This window comes from Apostichopus japonicus, chromosome 11 (assembly GCF_037975245.1).
Source record: "Apostichopus japonicus isolate 1M-3 chromosome 11, ASM3797524v1, whole genome shotgun sequence".
NCBI classification, from domain to species: Eukaryota; Metazoa; Echinodermata; class Holothuroidea; order Aspidochirotida; family Stichopodidae; genus Apostichopus; species Apostichopus japonicus.
Genome location: NC_092571.1, coordinates 21105539 through 21126530, shown reverse-complemented (window position 1 = coordinate 21126530; position 20992 = coordinate 21105539). Strand labels below are relative to the sequence as shown.

The window sequence follows — 20992 nt, the reverse complement described above, 5'->3', positions numbered from 1 at the left end:
TATCAGACCACACAAACAAAAAGAGTGACTTAAATTTGTGGCAAATTTTGTGGTCAAATATGATGTGCTTTTTTTTCCTTTCAAAAAAGTAACCTAGGACCATTCAACAGAAGGAAAATCATATGTAATGAAACATTCAGTGATACGCATAAAATGCTGAAACTATTAAACTAGACTAGATGTTTCATTCGATTTTAGTTGGTGTTGTTAAAGGCATTGAAGACTCGCGCACAAAGAAATGTCTCATGCCAGTAATCTGACCTAGTTTGGAATGCTTGTAACAGAAGTGTTAGACACCACCATCGATCCCAGAAAATACACACACAGCTTGCTACCGTCGGTAATTAGACACTAGTGTACAGTCAATACATACAGCTACAGTCATTACCCACAACACAGTGTATATAGCAGCGATGGACATCTGAGGTCTAGATAAAAGATAACAAGGTATCACGTTTCATTAGATAACAAGGTATCACGTTTCATTACTGTCTGCATTTTGTAGCGACAAGAAGAAAACTTCACTTGCAAGCAATGGAAGGTTAAATTTTTCAGAGCGCGGTTTGGGGCGAGTCTTCAATGCCTTTAGAGCTTGTTGTACTTAGCATCAACCAGAGTGTTTTTACTATAAAATTCACAGTTTTGAGCTATTGCTTTAAGTGGTAACATGTAGATCAGAGATGGAAACCTTTGCAGACCATCTGATCCAGCTTCGTGGGATATCATGTGTAGTCTTAAGTACGGTGTCATTTCAGCTCCTGGGTCCGTGCTGATCATAGCAACTGGGACTATTTGGGTTTAATATCGGTATATATCCTTTGTTTCAATACCTCCTTTCAATCTCTACATGAACTTAGAGGACAAGTGATTGTGGAGTCAATTATATATTATAGAAGCAAAGTGGTTCAAAATCAAGTTTGATTTAAATGAGCAGTTGGGTCTGATCCGTATAAATGACAACTAAATTAATTTAAAATATTCGCATGCAGGTTTTAGAAGGTTTTTGGTTAAAGCATGGTTATAATTTCAATTCATAAATGACTAAACCAACTTTCTGTATACTGGACCAGTCTCGAATGCAATTCGAGACTGGTCGAGTGTATAGAGAGGAGAATTGCTTCAGGATCGAAATGTTAGACAAACACTGGTTTGTTGCCGTGGCAATTAATCATGAAGTCATAATTAAAAGAAATGAAGACATGGTGTACATTGCCATGAGTATATGCAAATATGTTTATGGGCAAAGAAATGTTTCAAATTGCAAAAGAATACTGTACAGTATATACAGCCTACTAGCAATTAGTTACAGCAGTAGTACTGTATATGTTTTCACAAACCGAGTCTCAATACACACTGTACGTACTTCTTAAATCATCCAGCTAAATACTTCGAGTAACATGAATGACTTAGGGATTAATTTTGAGCTAGAGTCAATGTCAGCAACCTTATCGAGGTGCTTCAACGAAGAACCGAAGCGTAAAGCGTCCAATGTTGACACTATAACAGAAGAAACCTTGTCGCTAAGCCTAGCAATAACGTAAGCACTAGACCTACTACTAATTCTAGCAGTAACCACATGACTGACCAGGGACTAGGCCTAGCGATCTTTCAGACTCGCAATAACACTGCGGTTACTACAAGTCCAAACCTGTCGAACAATTATACAATGGGGCTCGGAACCTCTTCAAAAACTGCTCATTCTCAGGCCCAGTAAACGTTTATTTGAACGGTTCATCCTCTGATGACGTCATCGAGAAGGGCAGCGGACCTCGGCTATCGCCTCGGTCCGCTCAGCCTCCTCGATGACGTCATCATCGGTCTCAAATCAAATTTAAGACCGGTTCCCCTCGTATTTATCCCCTAATTGGAATACTAATTTTCTCTCAAGTATTCACTTCCACAAATAACCATATCTGTATTTCAGTTCAACGTTCCTTCCGATTCCTCTAATATTTCATTATACTTAGAGTAATGTAGGCAAAACACTGCAGCAATGGAAGCTGTTTTCTATGAAATCTATTCCTTCCAAGAAAAATTCTAAATCACAAGGATTTATTTTGCAACAACTACAGTTTATTTGCAGGTAACCAGTATACCAGTATTGTATGCTAGTGCATAAAAGTGCTCAATAACTATAGATTTATAAAAAAAAAACTCTAAAGTGTTTATTAATTGAAGCTGTTCAAAATAAGTAAGTCATTTTAAGTGATCTCATTGCTCCTTTAATTCATCCGTTCAACTCTTCTTCAACCTCAAATTTCTCTGTGCTGACTTTTTGTGTGTGCATGGTTGCGTGTCCGTGCGTGCGTGTATGTATTTTTAAGGACGGTTAACTAACCCGCTCCTCAAATTAGTTGAGTCGGATAAATAGGACACTAACACAACATTCTGTTTTCGTGACTTCGACTTTATTAACTGACTCCACTGTGCCCTGTACTACCGTATAATAATGATACTTACTATATCCCAGGTGTATACATGCATGCATATTGCTATGCAGCCTGCAGTTTCCGAGTGGTCCATAGTTCTAACAAACAATAATAACAAGATATCATGGAATGCCAAACCTTCACTTTAGTGGTTCACATTCTCCCACCTTGATATTACAAATATCAAATAGACCTACTCACTTCCGGTTATTAAACAAATCGTATCTTTGGTAACATCCTAACATATAAAATGCAATGTAGTAACAGTTAACAGCTTAATTTCAACAGTTCTGTACTGATAATCAATGTATGAGGGAAGAAATACCTTCTGCTTAAAACACAAATAGTCATTCTGTTACTGTAGTTCATTAGAACATACAATAATAACCTTAAATGTAACTTCCAAATATCAGTTACCTTAACAACAATAAACTCAAGAACATTAATTATCATTGTGCATAACAACACAGGTATCTCCATTCTGCAATATCAACTTACAATTTCTACAAATCTAATCTCTGGATTGGTTTGATCACTCTGCCACTACGTGTTGCCTTATTGTTCTGTTGTGGGTTTGGTACAAGTTTAACCTTACCCTCAGTATTTTCTATCTGTGTAGTGGGAATGTTTCCATTCTCCAACTCAAGATCATGCAGTCTTTGTATCGCTCGTACCAAATTTCCCTTGACGGTTTTCAATTACTCGTTAAAGTTATAATAGTTTGTATTGATATTTTTCTTTTACAACCAGGTGGATTTTTATTGCTAGACGGCGAGACCTTTAAAGTGAAAGGCAACTGGGAGGCTCCTGGATTCAATCCGCCGTTCGGATATGATTTTTGGTATCAGCCGTACCATAAAGTGTTGATCAGTACCGAATTGGGAGCCCCGAAGGCCTTCTTGAAAGCATTCGATCCCAACGACTACGCCAACGGTGAGTGCATCTGTAATGTGATGTGTTACATAACTTTATGTTAAAACGTGACGTGTACATGTTATTCGAATAGACCAATCAGAAGTCTCCAACCATTGATAAATATATGCAGTACACGAGGCGTGTGCCTTCACTTCACATTCCTACCTGATGTCTCTCATTTGTTATTTCCGTTCTAGTTATATTTATGTTTTCCTTGTAAAGAGATATGTGTTGAAGTCAGAGACTTGTCACGTCTTTATTTTATAAATCCACCCAAGTCAATAACTTTACAGCGTCGATTAATCCATCATCGGACTATAGGTAGGGTCATGGAGCTCTCAAGACTCATTTGACAGAGAGACAGAAAAACTGAAAGGAAGGAATCCTACAGCTACTATGCACATTGTTAATATCAGCCCCACGGGTGATATTTTTTGGCTGCTTGCCATAATTTCGATCTGTATAGTAAACTGATACTTGCACCCTAATTCATTTTGCATCATGCATATGCATGCATTAACCACGTGACTATGCGCACAGCCAGCGGTTTGACTCTATGCGTGGACTCGTTAAAGCCTGCGAGTAGGATATCGTGAAATTTGTATTAAACCCCAGGGTTTCTCACAAACTTTTCAAATACAGTTTCACGGCTTGCAGCCTATGTCTTCTTGTATATCCTCGACTCCGTCCTCGATGTTTCCACCATTTTTGATGTCATGCCAGTGGTCACCGTACATGGCACCGTCATCTAATAAAGTCATATTAAGGGGCGATCATCGTCAACTTTAATAGGACTGCATTAAATTAACTCGGTTCTCCGAGAACAGAACTTGTTGATCCTGATGTCCTTGGTCAGGAATCCTGTTCTTGTATATAAACTTTCTGATCAGTCTTCTATACCCGTTGATTTACTTTAAAACATGCGACTAGGCAGACGACAATGTCACCCTTTTACAGTTTATGTCATAATGCAATACTTTCATAAAAAAGATTAATAATCTAATTTACAAGTTGGACGAGGACAATCAAAACATGTTTTTTCTAGTGGAAAAAGGGTGAAATAACTGTAAAACGCTTCCATTTAAATACCTTGGTCAGGTATCCAGGATATACATGAAGATTTACTATGATAAAGGGACTCTGTATGTATCAGCTGGATGTAGATTTTATGAAGGGAGCTGCAAATAGTGATGAAAACATGTCAATTTGTTGCGGTACAAATCGCACGCTTAAACTGATCCGAACTGTTACAGTTACCGAACGTTGAACGCAGTGTTCATAATAAGACGGTAACTAACACACTGCATATATCTAGTGCTATAAATCCCCTGCACCCACATGATTTGGATGTGATTTACTACTTTCAAGCAAATCTAAAAGAATTCTGGATTTGCCCACGTCTTAGATTAGAAAGCTGGCAATTAAAACATGTGAGATAAAATATTGACTTTTTGTTGGCTTCCATTTCAGGTCTGTACGGAAAGAGCCTGCACGTCTGGGACTGGGATAGCCATAAACATCTCCAATAAATTAATCTCGGTGACGAAGGGGGCATCCCCTTGGAAATCAGATTCTTGCACAATCCACGAGCATCGGAAGGGTTCGTCGGATGCACCCTGGCCTCGTCAGTTTACAGATTCTACAAGGCATCGGTGAGATGATACTTAATTTTACTTCCAAATTCCATTAAAGGCATTGAAGACTCGCCCCAAACCGCGTGCGGCCATCTGAAAAAGTTAACTTTTTGTTGCTTGCAAGTGACGTTTTGTTCGTGTCGCTACAAAATGCATACAGTACAGTAATGAACGTGATACTTTGTTATCTTTAGCTGGACCTGAGATGTCCATCGCTGTATTGTTTGTACACTGTGCTGTGGGTATTGACCACAGATGTACTGACTGTACACTAGTGTCTAATTACCGATGGTAGCAAGCTTTGTATGTGTGTTTTTTGGGATCGATGCATGGTGGTGTCCAACACTTCTGTTACATCTCATTCGAAACTAGGTCAGATTACCGGCATTAGACGTTTCTTTTTGCGCGAGTCTTCACACCCTTTAAAGAAACCAAATGAGAAGGAGACACAATGAAGAGAATGTGTCGCACATCGTAATATCCCCTTCTGCAGTTTGATCCATTTCTGACCAATTGAGGGTTTTTGACTGAGTGTTTTCCCTAAAGGGTGTGAAGACTTGCGCAAAAAGAAACGTCTAATGCCGGTTATCTGACCTAGTTTTGAATGAGGTGTAACACTGATGCACTGGTGTTATTGTAGCAGTAGACATCTCACAGTAGATTGTTTAATCACATAACATCATCACATTAAATTAACTTTGTGAGTATCCAGACCACAATTTTGGAAACCTTCCTGCTATGAAATTTGCTTCTTTCACATTCCTTTGTTATCAGAACGGTTCATGGGAAGCCGAAAAGGTCATTCAGGTCCCACCAAAGAAAGTCGATGGCTGGGCTCTACCAGGGGATATGCCAGGTACAGAACTTTGTTTTAACCATTATAGAACTGGAAATTGTCAGAAGTGGTGGCAGTGAATTTTAAAGAATATGCTTAGAATGCAGCTGTGGAAATCCAATTCTGTCGATAATCGCCCATCGTTGCAATAAGCAGCTTTAATCTGTTAGATTGTATGCGTTCTTCCCACTGATCATTTGTGTGTTTCCCAGGAGTGATCAATCTTGCCAACTGTACAAATGTTAACAAAGTTTACTTCATCCTGTTTGTATCAGTCATTTTCCCTTGATTGTTGTACAATCGTGTTTACCTGAAACCTTCGTTCCTGCAATTGCTATCCAGGCGCGTAGCCAAGGGGCGGGGCGAAGGGGGCGACCACTCCCCCCCCCCCCTTGAGCATTTTTTTTTTTTTTTAATATCGCTAGTAATTTCAAAATAGAAAATGCTTAGATGCAAAAAATTCATGTTACATCATGTTACATCAAGGCATGAGAAGTGTCATATCCAGCAATCTGGGAGGCATTTTCGGCCAAAATTTTCTTGTACGCTTCACGCCAACCCATGGTCCTGGGAAGTGCCATTTCCAGTGATCTGGGAGGCATTTTCAGCCAAAATTTTCCTCTATTTGTTGTATGTCAGAGAAACAGAAAATTGCATGTCATATTTATTCTTTGCATTATACATGCCACATTCATGTGCTGAAGACTGATCAAGTTATCTTTGATGATTCAGCAGTTCTTGGCATGACGTAGGCATTTTCTTTCAGTGAGGAGAATGCGTCTCTGTCGCTGGTTACCAGACTGAAATGATCACGAAATTAGAGGCTCAAATTTGAAGTTTGTTATATATGACAGTATACTTCACAAAATAGAACATTCTGTGTGCGAGTCATTTGTTTAATATCTATATTGGTTTTCACGAAAGGGTACACCTTTAAACTGCATGTGTACATGTTTTACGTACACGTCTCCCACATGCACATATATGTAGTGTGTGGCTGCTCCGTGTTAAGCAGATTACTGCCTCCTAGGCGCGGCGGGAGGGCCTATTTTACGCAGCTGCCGGTCTTGTTCCTCACAGACCGTCGGGGGACACCACTGATCTCATGAGTATTTCAAGTATTAGAAAGGGGTTTTGTTTTTGGTTAACCGGTCTGACTATGTATGTATGTATGTATTTTAGATCCTCCTGCAAGCAGGAACTCGTAAAGAAGCCTCATTGGCTTATCAAAGCCGCAAGCTGACCAAAGTCAGTCTCTTACATTCATATTTAACGTCCATGATTATGAATTGTCAACAACTCTGTAACTGGACAACATACATTAATCTTGGAGTGACTCGAACTGGGACCTTATGATTGGAAGGCACCGGCGTTAACCACTGAGCTAACACTCCTAAAGATGTAAAGATTACTGCCCACGAATGATCGTTCCGTCCGTAGTTTGATACTGATTATTCCGTCATTAATTTTTCAGGGATAATCACGGACATCTTGCTCTATATGGACGACCGTTTCCTCTAATTCAGTAACTGGCTTCACGGAGACATCAGGCAGTACGACGTGTCGGACACAAGAAGCCCAAAGCTAGTTGGACAAGTATGAATCATCTTTTAATAACTCCACATAAAACTTTTATGCAAATGAAAGTAACCCACTAAGTAACTAAGTCACTATGTTCAGTATTTCCATAATAGAAATTATGCAACTCGATGATGTTCTTCACGATAGTAAAAATTTCTTAACGACCATCATCATATCAGCTCAGTACAAACTTGAGTCAAGCACTCAGAAATAACAACACTAACATGACATTAGGCCGCAGAACTTTATTGTCGATATGCTAATGATCTTACAATTGAGGCGAAGCGTCGACTAGCAATGATTCTTTATAGTTAAGGAAGTTCACCACTAAAATGAGATGTCTGGGAATGCTCCTTTAAGTGGTATACAGTACACAGAGAGAGAAGGAGGATGTGTAGTATTAAAGAGCTGCTCGTAGTTTTTGGGTTTTTCAGAGAAGCTCTGGTAAAAGGGAATAAGAAGGTAGAGGTGGATGTAAATGTGTAGTTATTAGAGATGGTCGGGTAGAGGAAGTTAAGGTAGTTATAGGAGTAAGTGTAGGTAGAACTGTCTTAAATTGTATTTATATCAGAAAATGATTGGGAAGAGGAGACGGTAGATTGGATTTTGTCAGAGAAGTCCTAATAGAGGAGGGTGGGTACAGTAGGTAGAGGTAAGCTTTAGAGTGGACACCTGATAGGTAGATGTGGATTATGTCAGAAGATTTTTAAGTAGAGGAGGTTGGATAGGTAGAGGTAAGTTTTAGAGTGGATATTTGATAGATAGATGTGGATTCTGTCAGAGAAGTTTTAGTGGAGGAGGTTGGATAGGTAGAGGTAAGCTTTAGAGTGGATATTTGATAGATAGATGTGGATTCTGTCAGAGAAGTTTTAGTGGAGGAGGTTGGATAGGTAGAGGTAAGCTTTAGAGTGGATATTTGATAGGTAGATGTGGATTCTGTCAGAGAAGTTTTAGTGGAGGAGGCTGGGTAGGTAGTGGTAAGTTTGAGAGTGGATACTTGATAGGTAGATGTGGATTCTGTCAGAGAAGTTTTAGTGGAGGAGGCTGGGTAGGTAGTGGTAAGTTTGAGAGTGGATACTTGATAGGTAGATGTGGATTCTGTCAGAGAAGTTTTAGTGGAGGAGGCTGGGTAGGTAGAGGTAAGTTTGAGAGTGGATACTTGATAGGTAGATGTGGATTCTGTCAGAGAAGTTTTAGTGGAGGAGGCTGGGTAGGTAGAGGTAAGTTTGAGAGTGGATACTTGATAGGTAGATGTGGATTCTGTCAGAGAAGTTTTAGTGGAGGAGGCTGGGTAGGTAGAGGTAAGTTTGAGAGTGGATACTTGATAGGTAGATGTGGATTCTGTCAGAGAAGTTTTAGTGGAGGAGGCTGGATAGGTAGAGGTAAGTTTGAGAGTGGATATTTGATAGATAGATGTGGATTCTGTCAGAGAAGTTTTAGTGGAGGAGGTTGGATAGGTAGAGGTAAGTTTGAGAGTGGATACTTGATAGATAGATGTGGATTCTGTCAGAGAAGTTTTAGTGGAGGAGGTTGGGTAGGTAGAGGTAAGTTTTAGAGTGGATACTTGATAGGTAGATGTGGATTCTGTCAGAGAAGTTTTAGTAGAGGATGTTGGGTAGGTAGAGGTAAGTTTGAGAGTAGATATTTGATAGATAGATGTGGATTCTGTCAGAGAAGTTTTAGTAGAGGATGTTGGGTAGGTAGAGGTAAGTTTGAGAGTGGATATTTGATAGATAGATGTGGATTCTGTCAGAGAAGTTTTAGTAGAGGAGGTTGGGTAGGTAGAGGTAAGTTTGAGAGTGGATATTTGATAGGTAGATGTGGATTCTGTCAGAGAAGTTTTAGTAGAGGAGGTTGGGTAGGTAGAGGTAAGTTTGAGAGTGGATATTTGATAGGTAGATGTGGATTCTGTCAGAGAAGGTTTAGAAGAGGAGGTTGGGTAGGTAGAGGTAAGTTTGAGAGTGGATATTTGATAGATAGATGTGGATTCTGTCAGAGAAGTTTTAGTAGAGGAGGTTGGGAAGGTAGAGGTAAGTTTAGAGTGGATATTTGATAGGTAGATGTGGATTCTGTCAGAGAAGTTTTAGTAGAGGAGGTTGGGTAGGTAGAGGTAAGTTTGAGAGTGGATATTTGATAGGTAGATGTGGATTCTGTCAGAGAAGTTTTAGTAGAGGAGGTTGGGTAGGTAGAGGTAAGTTTGAGAGTGGATATTTGATAGATAGATGTGGATTCTGTCAGAGAAGTTTTAGTATAGGAGGTTGGGAAGGTAGAGGTAAGTTTAGAGTGGATATTTGATAGGTAGATGTGGATTCTGTCAGAGAAGTTTTAGTAGAGGAGGTTGGGTAGGTAGAGGTAAGTCTTAGAGTGGATATTTGATAGGTAGATGTGGATTCTGTCAGAGAAGTTTTAGCAGAGGAGGTTGGGTAGGTAGAGGAGGATGCTTTAGGTAGAAGTGAATGTAAATTCTTTGGTTTTACTGAGATAGATGACAAGTATGTAAACAAAACAAAACCATTCAACCTTGAATTGGTTTATGTCATCTTCAATTCTGATTCCCCACAGTTATTTCTGGGTGGATCAATCACTGCTGACGGACCTGTGAAGGTCACCCATGACGAGGAACTACAAGAACAGCCGCCGTCTGTGCATGTCAAAGCTCGCGAGGTGACCGGTGGTCCACAGATGTTGCAGCTGAGTCTAGACGGCAAGAGGCTTTACGTTACGACATCCCTCTTCAGTGCATGGGACAAACAATTCTATCCGAATATGATCAAGTAAGATCACTGGAACCACTTTTGAATGGGACACAGACCCAACCATCCTTTTTTAGCTGTACAACAGAGGTCCCCACCCAACCCCCCCTTCTCCCCCACCCTAAAATAGCTGAAAAGAAGCTTGCTCCGTTTGGGAGATATCGTACTGTAATAGTCATGTACATGAGGTATATAGGCCTTTTTTATTATATATGTATGTATGTATGTATTTTAGATCCTCCTGCAAGCAGGAACTCGCGAAGAAGCCTCATTGGCTTATCAAAGCCGCAAGCTGACCGAAGTCAGTCTCTTAGATTCATATTTAACGTCCATGATTATGAATTGTCAACATCTCTGTAACTGGACAACATACATTAATCTTGGAGTGACTCGAACTCGCCACCTTATGATTGGAAGGTACCGGCGTTAACCACTGAGCTAACACTCCTTATAATCTTTATATAATAATAATCTTTATAATAATTATCTTTATATCTGTGATGTCATAGTGCCACTGCAGGGATCTGATACCTTTTACTTCCTCTTTGTTTTTTTTTCTTCCTGTTTTCAAGGTGGAATGTCAACAGGTCTGACCCCTGAGACGCACGTCATTATTTTCGATAATGTAGTTTGTAAACCCCATCTCTATTATAAACTATTGAACGTTGAAATAGAAAAATGGGAAGAAAAACATACTTAAAAAACATGAAATACATTTGGCTGGATGATGACATATATTTAGCCTTGATCAAGACTGAAATCTTGCATGTGCATAGACAAATTACATTTCTGATCTGATCTGATCCCAATTGGAATAAGATTCTTCTAAAACTGAGCTGTTTTGGGGAAGTTACTCATGGCAGTTAACTCTTTCCCTCATGAAATGTTTATTTTGCCACACTAGGGAAACATGCAGGTTTTTTGGTGCATATGATATTTGAAATCTGTTTAAAAAAGAGAACTAAATACTTCAGTCCATCATTAGGAACCTGCTTTAAGCACATGGTACTCTTTCTGAATTCTCTGAATCCATCTCTGTGTGTTGTTCTATTTTCTTAACGCTTTTTCTGTCGTTCATACAACTTCCTTTTGTTTTATGTCTCTCTCTTTTCTTTTGTCAAATAGAACTGGCTCAGTCATGCTACAAATCGATATCGACACAGATAAAGGAGGAATGACCCTCAACCGGAGCTTCTTGGTGGATTTTGGAAAGGAACCCAACGGACCATGCTTGGCTCACGAGATGCGATATCCGGGACCTTTCTCGTGGAGACGGAGGCAAAACCGTAGACACCCTTTATTCCGGAGGATTCATCGCCATCACAGATTGACAAAGATGTGAAGGCCTCGACTCTCTGAGCCTTGTTCACATTTAAGAATGGAAGGGGGATCTGAATGGAAGGGGGATCTGATACAGCAAGGGGGAGGTGGAGGTTTTTTTTTTTTTTTTTTGGCGCCTTTTTTCATGGTTCCAAAAAGTGCTGTTAAACTTGCTGTGAACTTGACTTCATTACAGGAGCAAAATGCACATTTATGGCAAAATTTGCTAGATTAGACTATGCTCTTTGCATTGATACCAAATTCGAGATTGGAAATGTCCTAGTCTTGTCAATAATCATCGTATAAACTTACGGCAAAACACAGCGCTATGTAATACAGATGTTAGGACTTTGTATTGGCTCTTCGTGTACACGTAATGGTGTACATTGCTTTTAGTTTGTGACAAACGCTCATGTCATACTATAGTGTACACAACTCATACTTAATAGTCATTATTTTATGATAGACTAGCCCTGAAATATAGGAGCAGAAAATGCTCATCTTCTTTCAACACAGTATGCAAGCTCTGAAGATGAAGTGTAGCCTAGGAAAAAACTACCTCACACTAACCACAGCAAAATACCACCACTTTTCCATGGTAATCTGTGGTGCAATACCAAAATTTGACGGGTATTCTGGCACTATGGATAAGGTTTACCACAGTTTTTTCCATAGTACCATAGTTTCCATTTATCACTTTCTATTTCATCTTCACCATGGTTTTATCTCAAATTTACTCTATGTGGACTATGGCATTACCATAGTTCTACCCTAATTAACCACAATTTTATTTTACTATAGCCCTGAAATATAGGAGCAGAAAATGCTCATCTTCTTTCAACACAGTATGCAAGCTCTGAAGATGAAGTGTAGCATAGGGAAAAAACTACCTCACACTAACCACAGCAAAATACCACCATTATTCCATGGTAATCTGTGGTACAATACCAAAATTTGACGGGTATTTTGGTCCTATGGATGAGGTTTACCACAGTTTTTTCCATAGTACCATAGTTTCCATTTATCACTTTCTATTTGATCTTCACTATTTACAAATTTTACTCTGTGGACTATGGCATTACCATAGTTCTACCCTAATTAACCACAATTTTACCCTAAAGCTGTGCCAATTAGTTTTACCTTAATTGTACCATGGTTTTACCTTAATTGTACTACAGTTTTAACCTAAAGTTACCAGAGTCGTATCCCAATTGCACAACAGTTTCCCTACTTGTCTTAATTATAATCAGTACACCACAAATTACCTTATATTTCACCCATTGGTGGATTGTATCATAATTGGCCTAGTTGAAACCTACGACAAAGCAACTCATACTGTATGTCATGATGTCGTATGTATATTATGGCATACTCTTTTATATGTAACATATTTGGTCAACATGCTGCAGTCAAAACAAGCATGACAACAATATAACGGTTAAAAAGGTTTACAGAATATAGTTTCTGTAAAGTAGAATATGTATGTACCATAATTTTATTCTAAAGGGCTACTGTGGCAAATTTACCATGTTTTACCCCCAATTTAACCATAGTTTACCGCTGTGAGACTAAGGTACACTTTTTTGCTGGGAGCATATATAAATTGTTACTTATATCATATATAGGGTAATATATTTATATCATACATATTTATCATATATCATATATATTAATATCATATATATTTATATCATATATACTAATGTCATATATAGGGTGATATATTATTGTATTCATATACCTCAACTGTTCGACCAATTTTTCTGCCAATCCTGGACTTGCAGTCCTACTGCTCTACCTCAAGTTTCTTCATAGTGTTTTTAAAAAGTTTTATGTAATATGGACGAGGAATAAAGTGACCAAAAAAATTATAAAAAATGTGTTGTCATTCTTAAAAAAAAAAAGTTCTCTGACCAAAAGTCCCTCAAAGCTGACCTCATCGTGGTGTCAGAGTGGCAACCACTCTCTTTTCAGTGGGTGAACTAGATGTTTGTCTGGCCATTTTTAAGCCAACATGCCCTCTCATGTGTCTTATATAATTGCCTGTTGTATAATCTGCATGTTTCCACAAAACTAGTTGTGCTTGAAAATATACCCAGTACAAAGTCCCCTGTCTAGATACCATCAAGGCTCCATAGGCTGATTACTATATAGCAATCCCATATATAATTTCAGGAGGGTGAATTTGAAGGGGGACTGGCAGGGATTGTACTCTTTGCAGTGGCAGGGCTTGTACTTGGTAGAGCATCAGGATGGGTCCATCTTCATGAGAGTCTCTAAATAAAATTACTGCTGGTGATAAATGCAAACCAGTGTTGAGTGTCTGATTGTACAGATAGTACTAGAAGCAGCGATTGTTACGATATGGCATTGCTTGCATGTGTTGGCAGTGAGTATTACATGATCTGCAGGCGTCCTTATGCACCTACATTCACAGAAAAGTCATTTCACTGTTATGAGTAGTTCCTCCTATCATTCGATGTAAGCAATTCAATTCCATTAGTTTTATCATGCTCAGTTATATAGCATTTCGAGCCATGGGCGGCGATCATGGGGGGACGGTCATGTCCCCCCCCCAATATTTTATGTGGGGGATATATATGTTTTTATGATATCGCTAGTGATTTCAAAATAGAAAATGCTTAGATGCAACCTACAAGGCATGGGAAGTGCCATTTCCAGCGATCTGGGAGGCATTTTCGGCCAAAATTTTCTTGTGCGCTTCGCGCCAACTTTTGGTGGCGCTACGCTTAGATAGTTTGCCTACAAGCTTCGCCCCTCCCTTGGCAAACTTCTCGCACCGCGCCTGTCTAACCGTGTCACAATTTGCTACTAATATATCACCAAAAAACGTCACAGACTTTCACCGAAAGTAGTTTTTAGAATGAATTTGCTAGACGGACCGCCGATAAAAAAGGAAAAAGGAAAAGGGCTGTAGCAACCATATATATATATATATATATATATATATATATATATATATATATATATATATATATATATATATTTATGTTTATAGATATACAAAATATAACGAAGCGCGCGAACAATTTTGGGGATGAAAGTTGCTACGCGCCTGCACCCAAGCAAATGTCCCCCCCCCCCCAATATTAGAAGCAAATCGCCGCCCGTTTCGAGCAATACGTACCAATTGCAACATGGAACAGGACAGTCACTACTCGTAACCTGTATTCGTAACCTCTATTCGTGTGCGTATATATATTTGCTGTGAACTTGACTTCGTTACAGGATGATTTTTAGCGAATATACTATACGAATAAACAGGTTGTGGGTGGAGAGCAACTCCTTCAAAACCTCTTCTGGTATATGAGGATCAAACATCTTTCTCCCAGCCTTCCAGAAAACTATACACAAACATTCACACCCTCATTCAGTGAGATGAAAAAATACAGTAGTGTTTGAAAAAAAGACGGGGAGAGGGGCGGGGAGGGGGGGTGGAGATGATATAGTGGAAAGAGGCAGAGCTTGAGTTCTATATGGCAGATAAATTATGGAAGATTGAATAGTCGATCCACTGGGAACAAGTTAATAAAGAGATACGAAACATGACAAGATTTTAGTTTTATTTTCATTTTGTTGAAAATTCTTTCGCTATCCTAACCATTCGGGGAAAAACAGAACAAACAATATCATATGCGTTTACATTCTTCGAAACTTTATAAAGTAATTTCTTATTCTCAAGTGACTTAAATTTCTGTTTGTTTCTAATTATCTCCTTTGCCCTTGATCAACATATATTTTCTATAGAAAAAAATATTATTGTTTTTATTGTCCATTTATTGTCCATTTATGAAAATCTTCCCAGCTGGATTCGCCTCGACAATCTAGTTTGGATCTTGCGTTGTTGTCAATGTATTAGTTCGACTATAATGACACAAAGAACTGGACTAGTGAGAAATACTTCATCTGAACTTAAATAATGTAAAAATAAATATAAACATAACAAAATGTAAAAAGAAATATAAATTTAACATAACATAAGTAACGTCGATAGTATAATCATATTACTTTGAGAACACTGTTTTTGTATTCATTTATAGTTATGACAGATGCGTCAGCTGAACTTGGTAAAATGTTTTGACATTTCATAAATTATGTTACTTTTTGTCAAATGACCTATTAAAGTCCAGAGATCTCTCCTTTTGTTTCTCAAATATTTTCTTCGCCCTCTGGTATAGTCTGACATCTGCTCCTAGAGCCCTCTCAACATCTTTATTCTCCATCAACAATTTCTTCGCTTGAATTCTCTCCTGCTTCCGTTCGTCACTTTCTTTGGGTTTTGCGTTAGAATGATAATTTTGACATTCATCATGAAACGGTAAACCCAGAGCTTCTTGCAGGAGTAACAGGGTAGTGTCCAGTTCTTCCAGAATACCAACCACTGCAAACATTTCTTCCATTTGTTGCTCTGCGTAATTTAGAACCATCTCAATGTCTGTTCCATTGACAAATTTCCCAACCTCTAACTGCTCCCTGTCACACATCCATCCCCCTCCTTCTTCTGGTGCGGTGCCTTTTTGACATTTGTGAAGGGAAGTCAACTGGTGGAAGAAGACACTTCGAACTAAAAGTGCAAATTCCTCAATCGGTTGGTTGCACGGTGCATTCGATCCTCCACCATATTTACAGAAGAAATAGTGAGATACCATTCTGTCATATGGATCCCTCAATACGGTAAAGTATGCACATCGTCTCGGTGTTAAGTACTCACACAGACTGAACCCGTAAGTCCCCATGAAGAAATCTACATCGTCAAAGCCACCGTTTAACAGCTTCTCTTTCGTTTCTCCCGCGTTTTTAGCAAAGACGGTGAACGGTTTTGCTTTGCCGTATTTTTGGTTCATTTTACGAACGCAATCTTTGATTGTCGTTCCACCTCCTTTAGGATAATGTACAAAACTGAGGCTAGTATTTTTGTATACTGAATCATCTAGTCCAGAAGTCAGGAAGTAATTAGGCAAGGAGTTACCTCCGTGAATTATCTTGGCAAAATCTGGACCAATCATTGCCTTCTGTTGCTGATTAATGCTTGCTTCATCATCATCAACATCATTGAGAAATCTGTGAAGCCAAAAAAATGCAATTTCTTCTTTTGGTTTTTAGTTTACAAAAGATTAACAAAGGCTACCATTTGCGTAGCTTTTTCGTTTCTGAGATGTACAATACAATATTCTTTTCTTTGAAACTTTATGTCAATAACAAATTCACCCCTAAAAGCCATTGCAGGATGCTATGGTGCCGGTGTTTTTGTATCCTCTGAGACATGAGAACTGAGCCACCGTGTAAGCCGCGAGAACCACGCACATTATTAGAAAATTTTCAATCAAGGCGCGAGAGTTTCATAATATAATAGAGGGCGCTTTATTTCGCAAAAATGTTAAACAATTCTCCTTCTGCAGTCAGATAATGAGATTACTGTAAATCTATCATTTTTTAATTTAACTGATAACGGTCTTAATCCTATTAAATTTGTTATGTTAAATGCAAATCATTATAAAATGCAAATCAGTTTAAATGCAAATCAGTTTAAAGGTAAGAACAATTAGTCAAGCCTGATTCAACGATTTTCCGTTAAAAATTTAAAATTCTATCTATCACGGGTTCTGTATACGATCAGATCCGTACGCCTATATCAACGACTTTCTATCCGACTATTGTATCTCAGTCTTTACGTTTAAAAGTCAAAATATTGATCAATGTTGTTATTTCTTGCATACTTTAGCAGTAGGGCGGAAGGCCACCCCTCCCCCCCCCCACCCACCCTCCGATCGTCAGTCAGGGGAAATATCTTAGTCAGATTTCTCAGTTCAGCCGGAAAAGATTTGAACCATCACTTACGGGTGATATTGGAAAATCTAAAAATGAACTCGTTTTGGGGTTGTAACTGATGATAACAAACAAATGTAGGATAGGGCTCCCCATCACCCCCCCCCCCCCACTGGCCAAAATTCTATAACTTATATCGCCTATAAGAGTCAAACATGTCAGCGACATTTTCATATTCAAAATCAGAGTTTTATACAAAATCTCTAACACCAACATATTTAGGAGAGTATAGTTGAGTGGCATTACTTCATGTAGGCTAATGTTTGTAGGCAACTTACCTAGAAGTCTTTACCTCTGCAACATACCCAGGAAGGTGTCTGTGTTTCGAACACTGCAGTGAAACTAAACACAGAGCTGTTAAAACCAAGAAAAACCCGTATAATCTTTTGGAACGGACTTGACGGCAAATTCTGTTCACCAAATTTGCGTGTATAGCAATGCCTCCGATGTTCTTCTCGACGGGGTATTCCATTATCCATCGAAGAGCACGTTTTTGTAGCATATTTGGATTTTCAAGTTTCTCCTGAAATTTGCACAAAGAAATCAAAGGCAGAGTAAAAGAGGTCTATAATTTTAAAACTAAGCCTGTTTCAGTTCAGTCCTCATTTCCAGGTACCGAAATCAGTTTAACCGGAATGCTACAATTCGTTAGGCTGTAAACTGCGTCTTTATTCGTAGGTACAACATACAGTCGACACACCTAGCTACCTGTGTGCATCAGTATCAGCAATTCGTACAACAATTAGGTACTTAAAAAAATATCAACAAAGGATCAAGTGTGTCTTCGACCGAATTCCATGAATTGAGATCTCAATTCTTTTTGCACAGATTCCCTTTGTAACCCATCTTATAGCGAATTTGCTATGGTTCTCGTTGAGAAGTGATGTACAGTAGCGCCATGACGTATTTTGGTGTACTTTATATTAATATGCAAATGATCCATGCAGGAGAGGAAATTCCTTTAAAAGGGCGAATGTATTGTGTAGGTTAGGTGTAACAGTATAAAGAAATCTCTATACCACTGTTTGTCATTGATGGTAATGGCTCTGTCTTGTTTGGTCGGAATTGGTTGGTACACTTACCATTAGATTCGGCCTTTTGGCTAAGATCATGTGTAGTATCTGTTCTTTTCGGGAATGGTGATACACACCTGACGATGATCACACAGTCACAGTCCCGATGCAAGGGGACTGGGGTTAGAAGCGGATCAGTCGTTCAGTAGTTTGGTTTTCGTGCCCAGGTTCTTTCCTGGGCGACTTTTTCTTAGTACCATTAGATTGGCAACAGATTAATTGTGTGTACCTGTCTACTGAATGTTAATGATAGTCAAAAAGTAATATTTTAGAAAATTCAGAAGTTAGGGTTTGGTCAAGAGTTGCAATACTTGTGATTAAATCAAATGACTTTTAAACCACAACTTGATAAGCCAAGACCATTACCGCTTACATATCATTTGATTGCGGGGTATATGCTGGTATACATATATACATCATGCTTTGGCATGACGAAAATAACCCGTCGACATGTGTGTGCGCTTCCAGATGTGATAACAACAATGTAGATTTGGAATCATAGACCTGTAATTGAAGGGCAATATGTTGGTCAATAAAGACTTAACCAATCAATGCTACGTATATACGCTGTATAGCCATGTCATGTGATATGCATATGTACAATACGGTAACTTTTGAACAATGTAGAATACCCTAATTTTTATTATTATTATTATTATTATCAGCGTCATCATTATCGTCGTTGTTGTTGTTGTTGTTATGATTATTATGATTATTTTTATTATTATTATTATTATGATTATTATTATTATTATTATTATTATTGTACTTATCTCGAACACATTTTGTTTTAAAGATATTATAGTATAAATGTTGATAGAGGTTCAACAACAGCATACATTATAAATATTGAAATATTTTCGGGTTCGAGCCTAACATGTCGCCATAGTCAGACGTTAGCTCTCCGAGGGACTACAGATATTTTCATTAAAAAAAAGGTATTTAGACTTACTAATAATTGGTTTTGTGTGATCACAGGAATCTTTTGGCATTTCACATTACTTTCAATCGACATACGTTTCTAAAAATGCCAGGCGGTCGACCAAAGGGCAGTGTTGGTATCAAGAAACGCTCGCAGGCCTCTAGTCAGCAAAGCTTAGGCCAAAGCCTGACACAACACCAGTCCGACGAGTTTGACTCAGACGTTGAAGCCCTCCAGGCCAAGGGCGGCGGAACCGGGGGGGCACAGGGGGCACGTGCCCCCCCCCCCCACTTTTCCTCAGGTTAAAAATGTGCCCTTCTTCTACATAAAAATTGAGGTGTCTCAAGTTAGCAATTAGAGGCCAGGTAACCAGAATGAACACTCGGGAAGAGCCGTTTCCGGCCATCTGAGGGGTTTGTAAAACTACAAATTTTCTTAGCAATTAGCATGATTTCACCTCATTTTGTCTCAAAAGAAAACTTGTTCCTTGTTTCCCAATTTGTTAATTGGATATTGCAGTGCTATATGCATATTTTCCTTGAGGGGGGGGGGGGCTTGATGGAGTGATGTGTATACGCAAATCAGATAATACAATAAGAGTTATAAAGGGTACTAAATATAAGGCTGCATCAGTCCAATCGAATTTCTGCAAAGTGCCCTTTGATGTCGGTGCCCCCCCCCCCCAGATTTAAAGTGCTTCCGCCGCCCTTGCTCCAGGCAGAGGCAGTGAGTTCGTTGGCCACCAAGATTAACGGATTAAAGAGTCGTATGGTCAAAGAGTTTGAAAGCCTACAACAAGAATTTTCAAAGACCATTGACGACTTGCGACAAAGCGTTGAAGAAATAAGAGCAGAGAACACTGCTTTGAAGCATAAGTGCTCATCCCTGGAAAATAGACATAAAGATTCCGGAGGACAATAGACTTAGCCATTCGCAACTTATCAACAAGAACGAAAGATTTTCCAGGAGAAACAACATCAAAATCGTTGGTTTTACAACCCAAGATGGAGAAAACTGCCTGGAAATTGCTAAAAAAGGTGCTGAATGACACTGGAATCCAGGATTGCATGCTGGAACGAGCTCACAGGGACGGAAGATCAGTCCCGAATAGAGACAGGCATATCTTGGTGAAGCTCTCGTACTATCAAGATAAAGTCACCACTTTAAAGCATGCCAGAGAAGCCCTATCGAGCAAACGCTACTACATTATTGATGACCTGACCAAGATCGATCTAGCCGAAAAGAGAAAATTTAAGTCAGAAGTTCAGGAACTTTTCAAACAAGGCACAAGATTACGTTTTACTGGAGGTTGCTGGCGTGGAAGCACCGGTGAACCATATAATTTTGGTCCAACATAAACACGTGCATTCTTTCACTGATGCTTTTTCCACTAGTATATTTCGTCAAGTCCCCGGGAGGGCATGTTATTGTAACCAGTCGCTGGCATTACAATGATGTCACCATTTTCAAATCGGGAACCAAATCCATGTGGCATGGGGCAACCTCTGCCTCTTTGGTATCACTCCCAGTTTGGATTGATCTTTTCGTTTTTATTCGTTTCGTCTGTTTGTGTTCATCCTCCACTATCATCAAGTTCGTTGACGTATATCTGTTCCAGCACTTAATATCATCCAGTTCTCAAATGGCTGACGACATCAAAATAGTTTCTTATAATGCTAGGGG

At 39.0% G+C, this 20992-nt stretch overlaps 2 protein-coding genes across 2 annotated transcripts; one reads left to right on the top strand and one right to left on the bottom strand.

Annotated features, from left to right (window-relative positions):
- The first annotated feature begins 1397 nt into the window (after positions 1-1397).
- LOC139976408 (methanethiol oxidase-like) lies at positions 1398-11489 on the top strand. Its single transcript, XM_071985119.1, is given in 7 exon segments — positions 1398-1476; positions 3180-3362; positions 4815-4996; positions 5753-5834; positions 7288-7409; positions 9957-10168; positions 11273-11489. Coding segments are annotated over 7 exon segments (1077 nt in total).
- A 3547-nt stretch (positions 11490-15036) lies between these two features.
- Positions 15037-18127, bottom strand: LOC139975932 (uncharacterized). Its single transcript, XM_071984227.1, has 2 exons — positions 17593-18127; positions 15037-16549 (listed from the first exon to the last, which is right to left on the bottom strand). The coding sequence occupies exons 1-2, from the start codon at positions 17814-17816 to the stop codon at positions 15586-15588; spliced, it is 1188 nt and encodes a 395-aa protein (XP_071840328.1). The 5' UTR covers positions 17817-18127; the 3' UTR covers positions 15037-15585.
- Positions 18128-20992: the final 2865 nt, after the last annotated feature.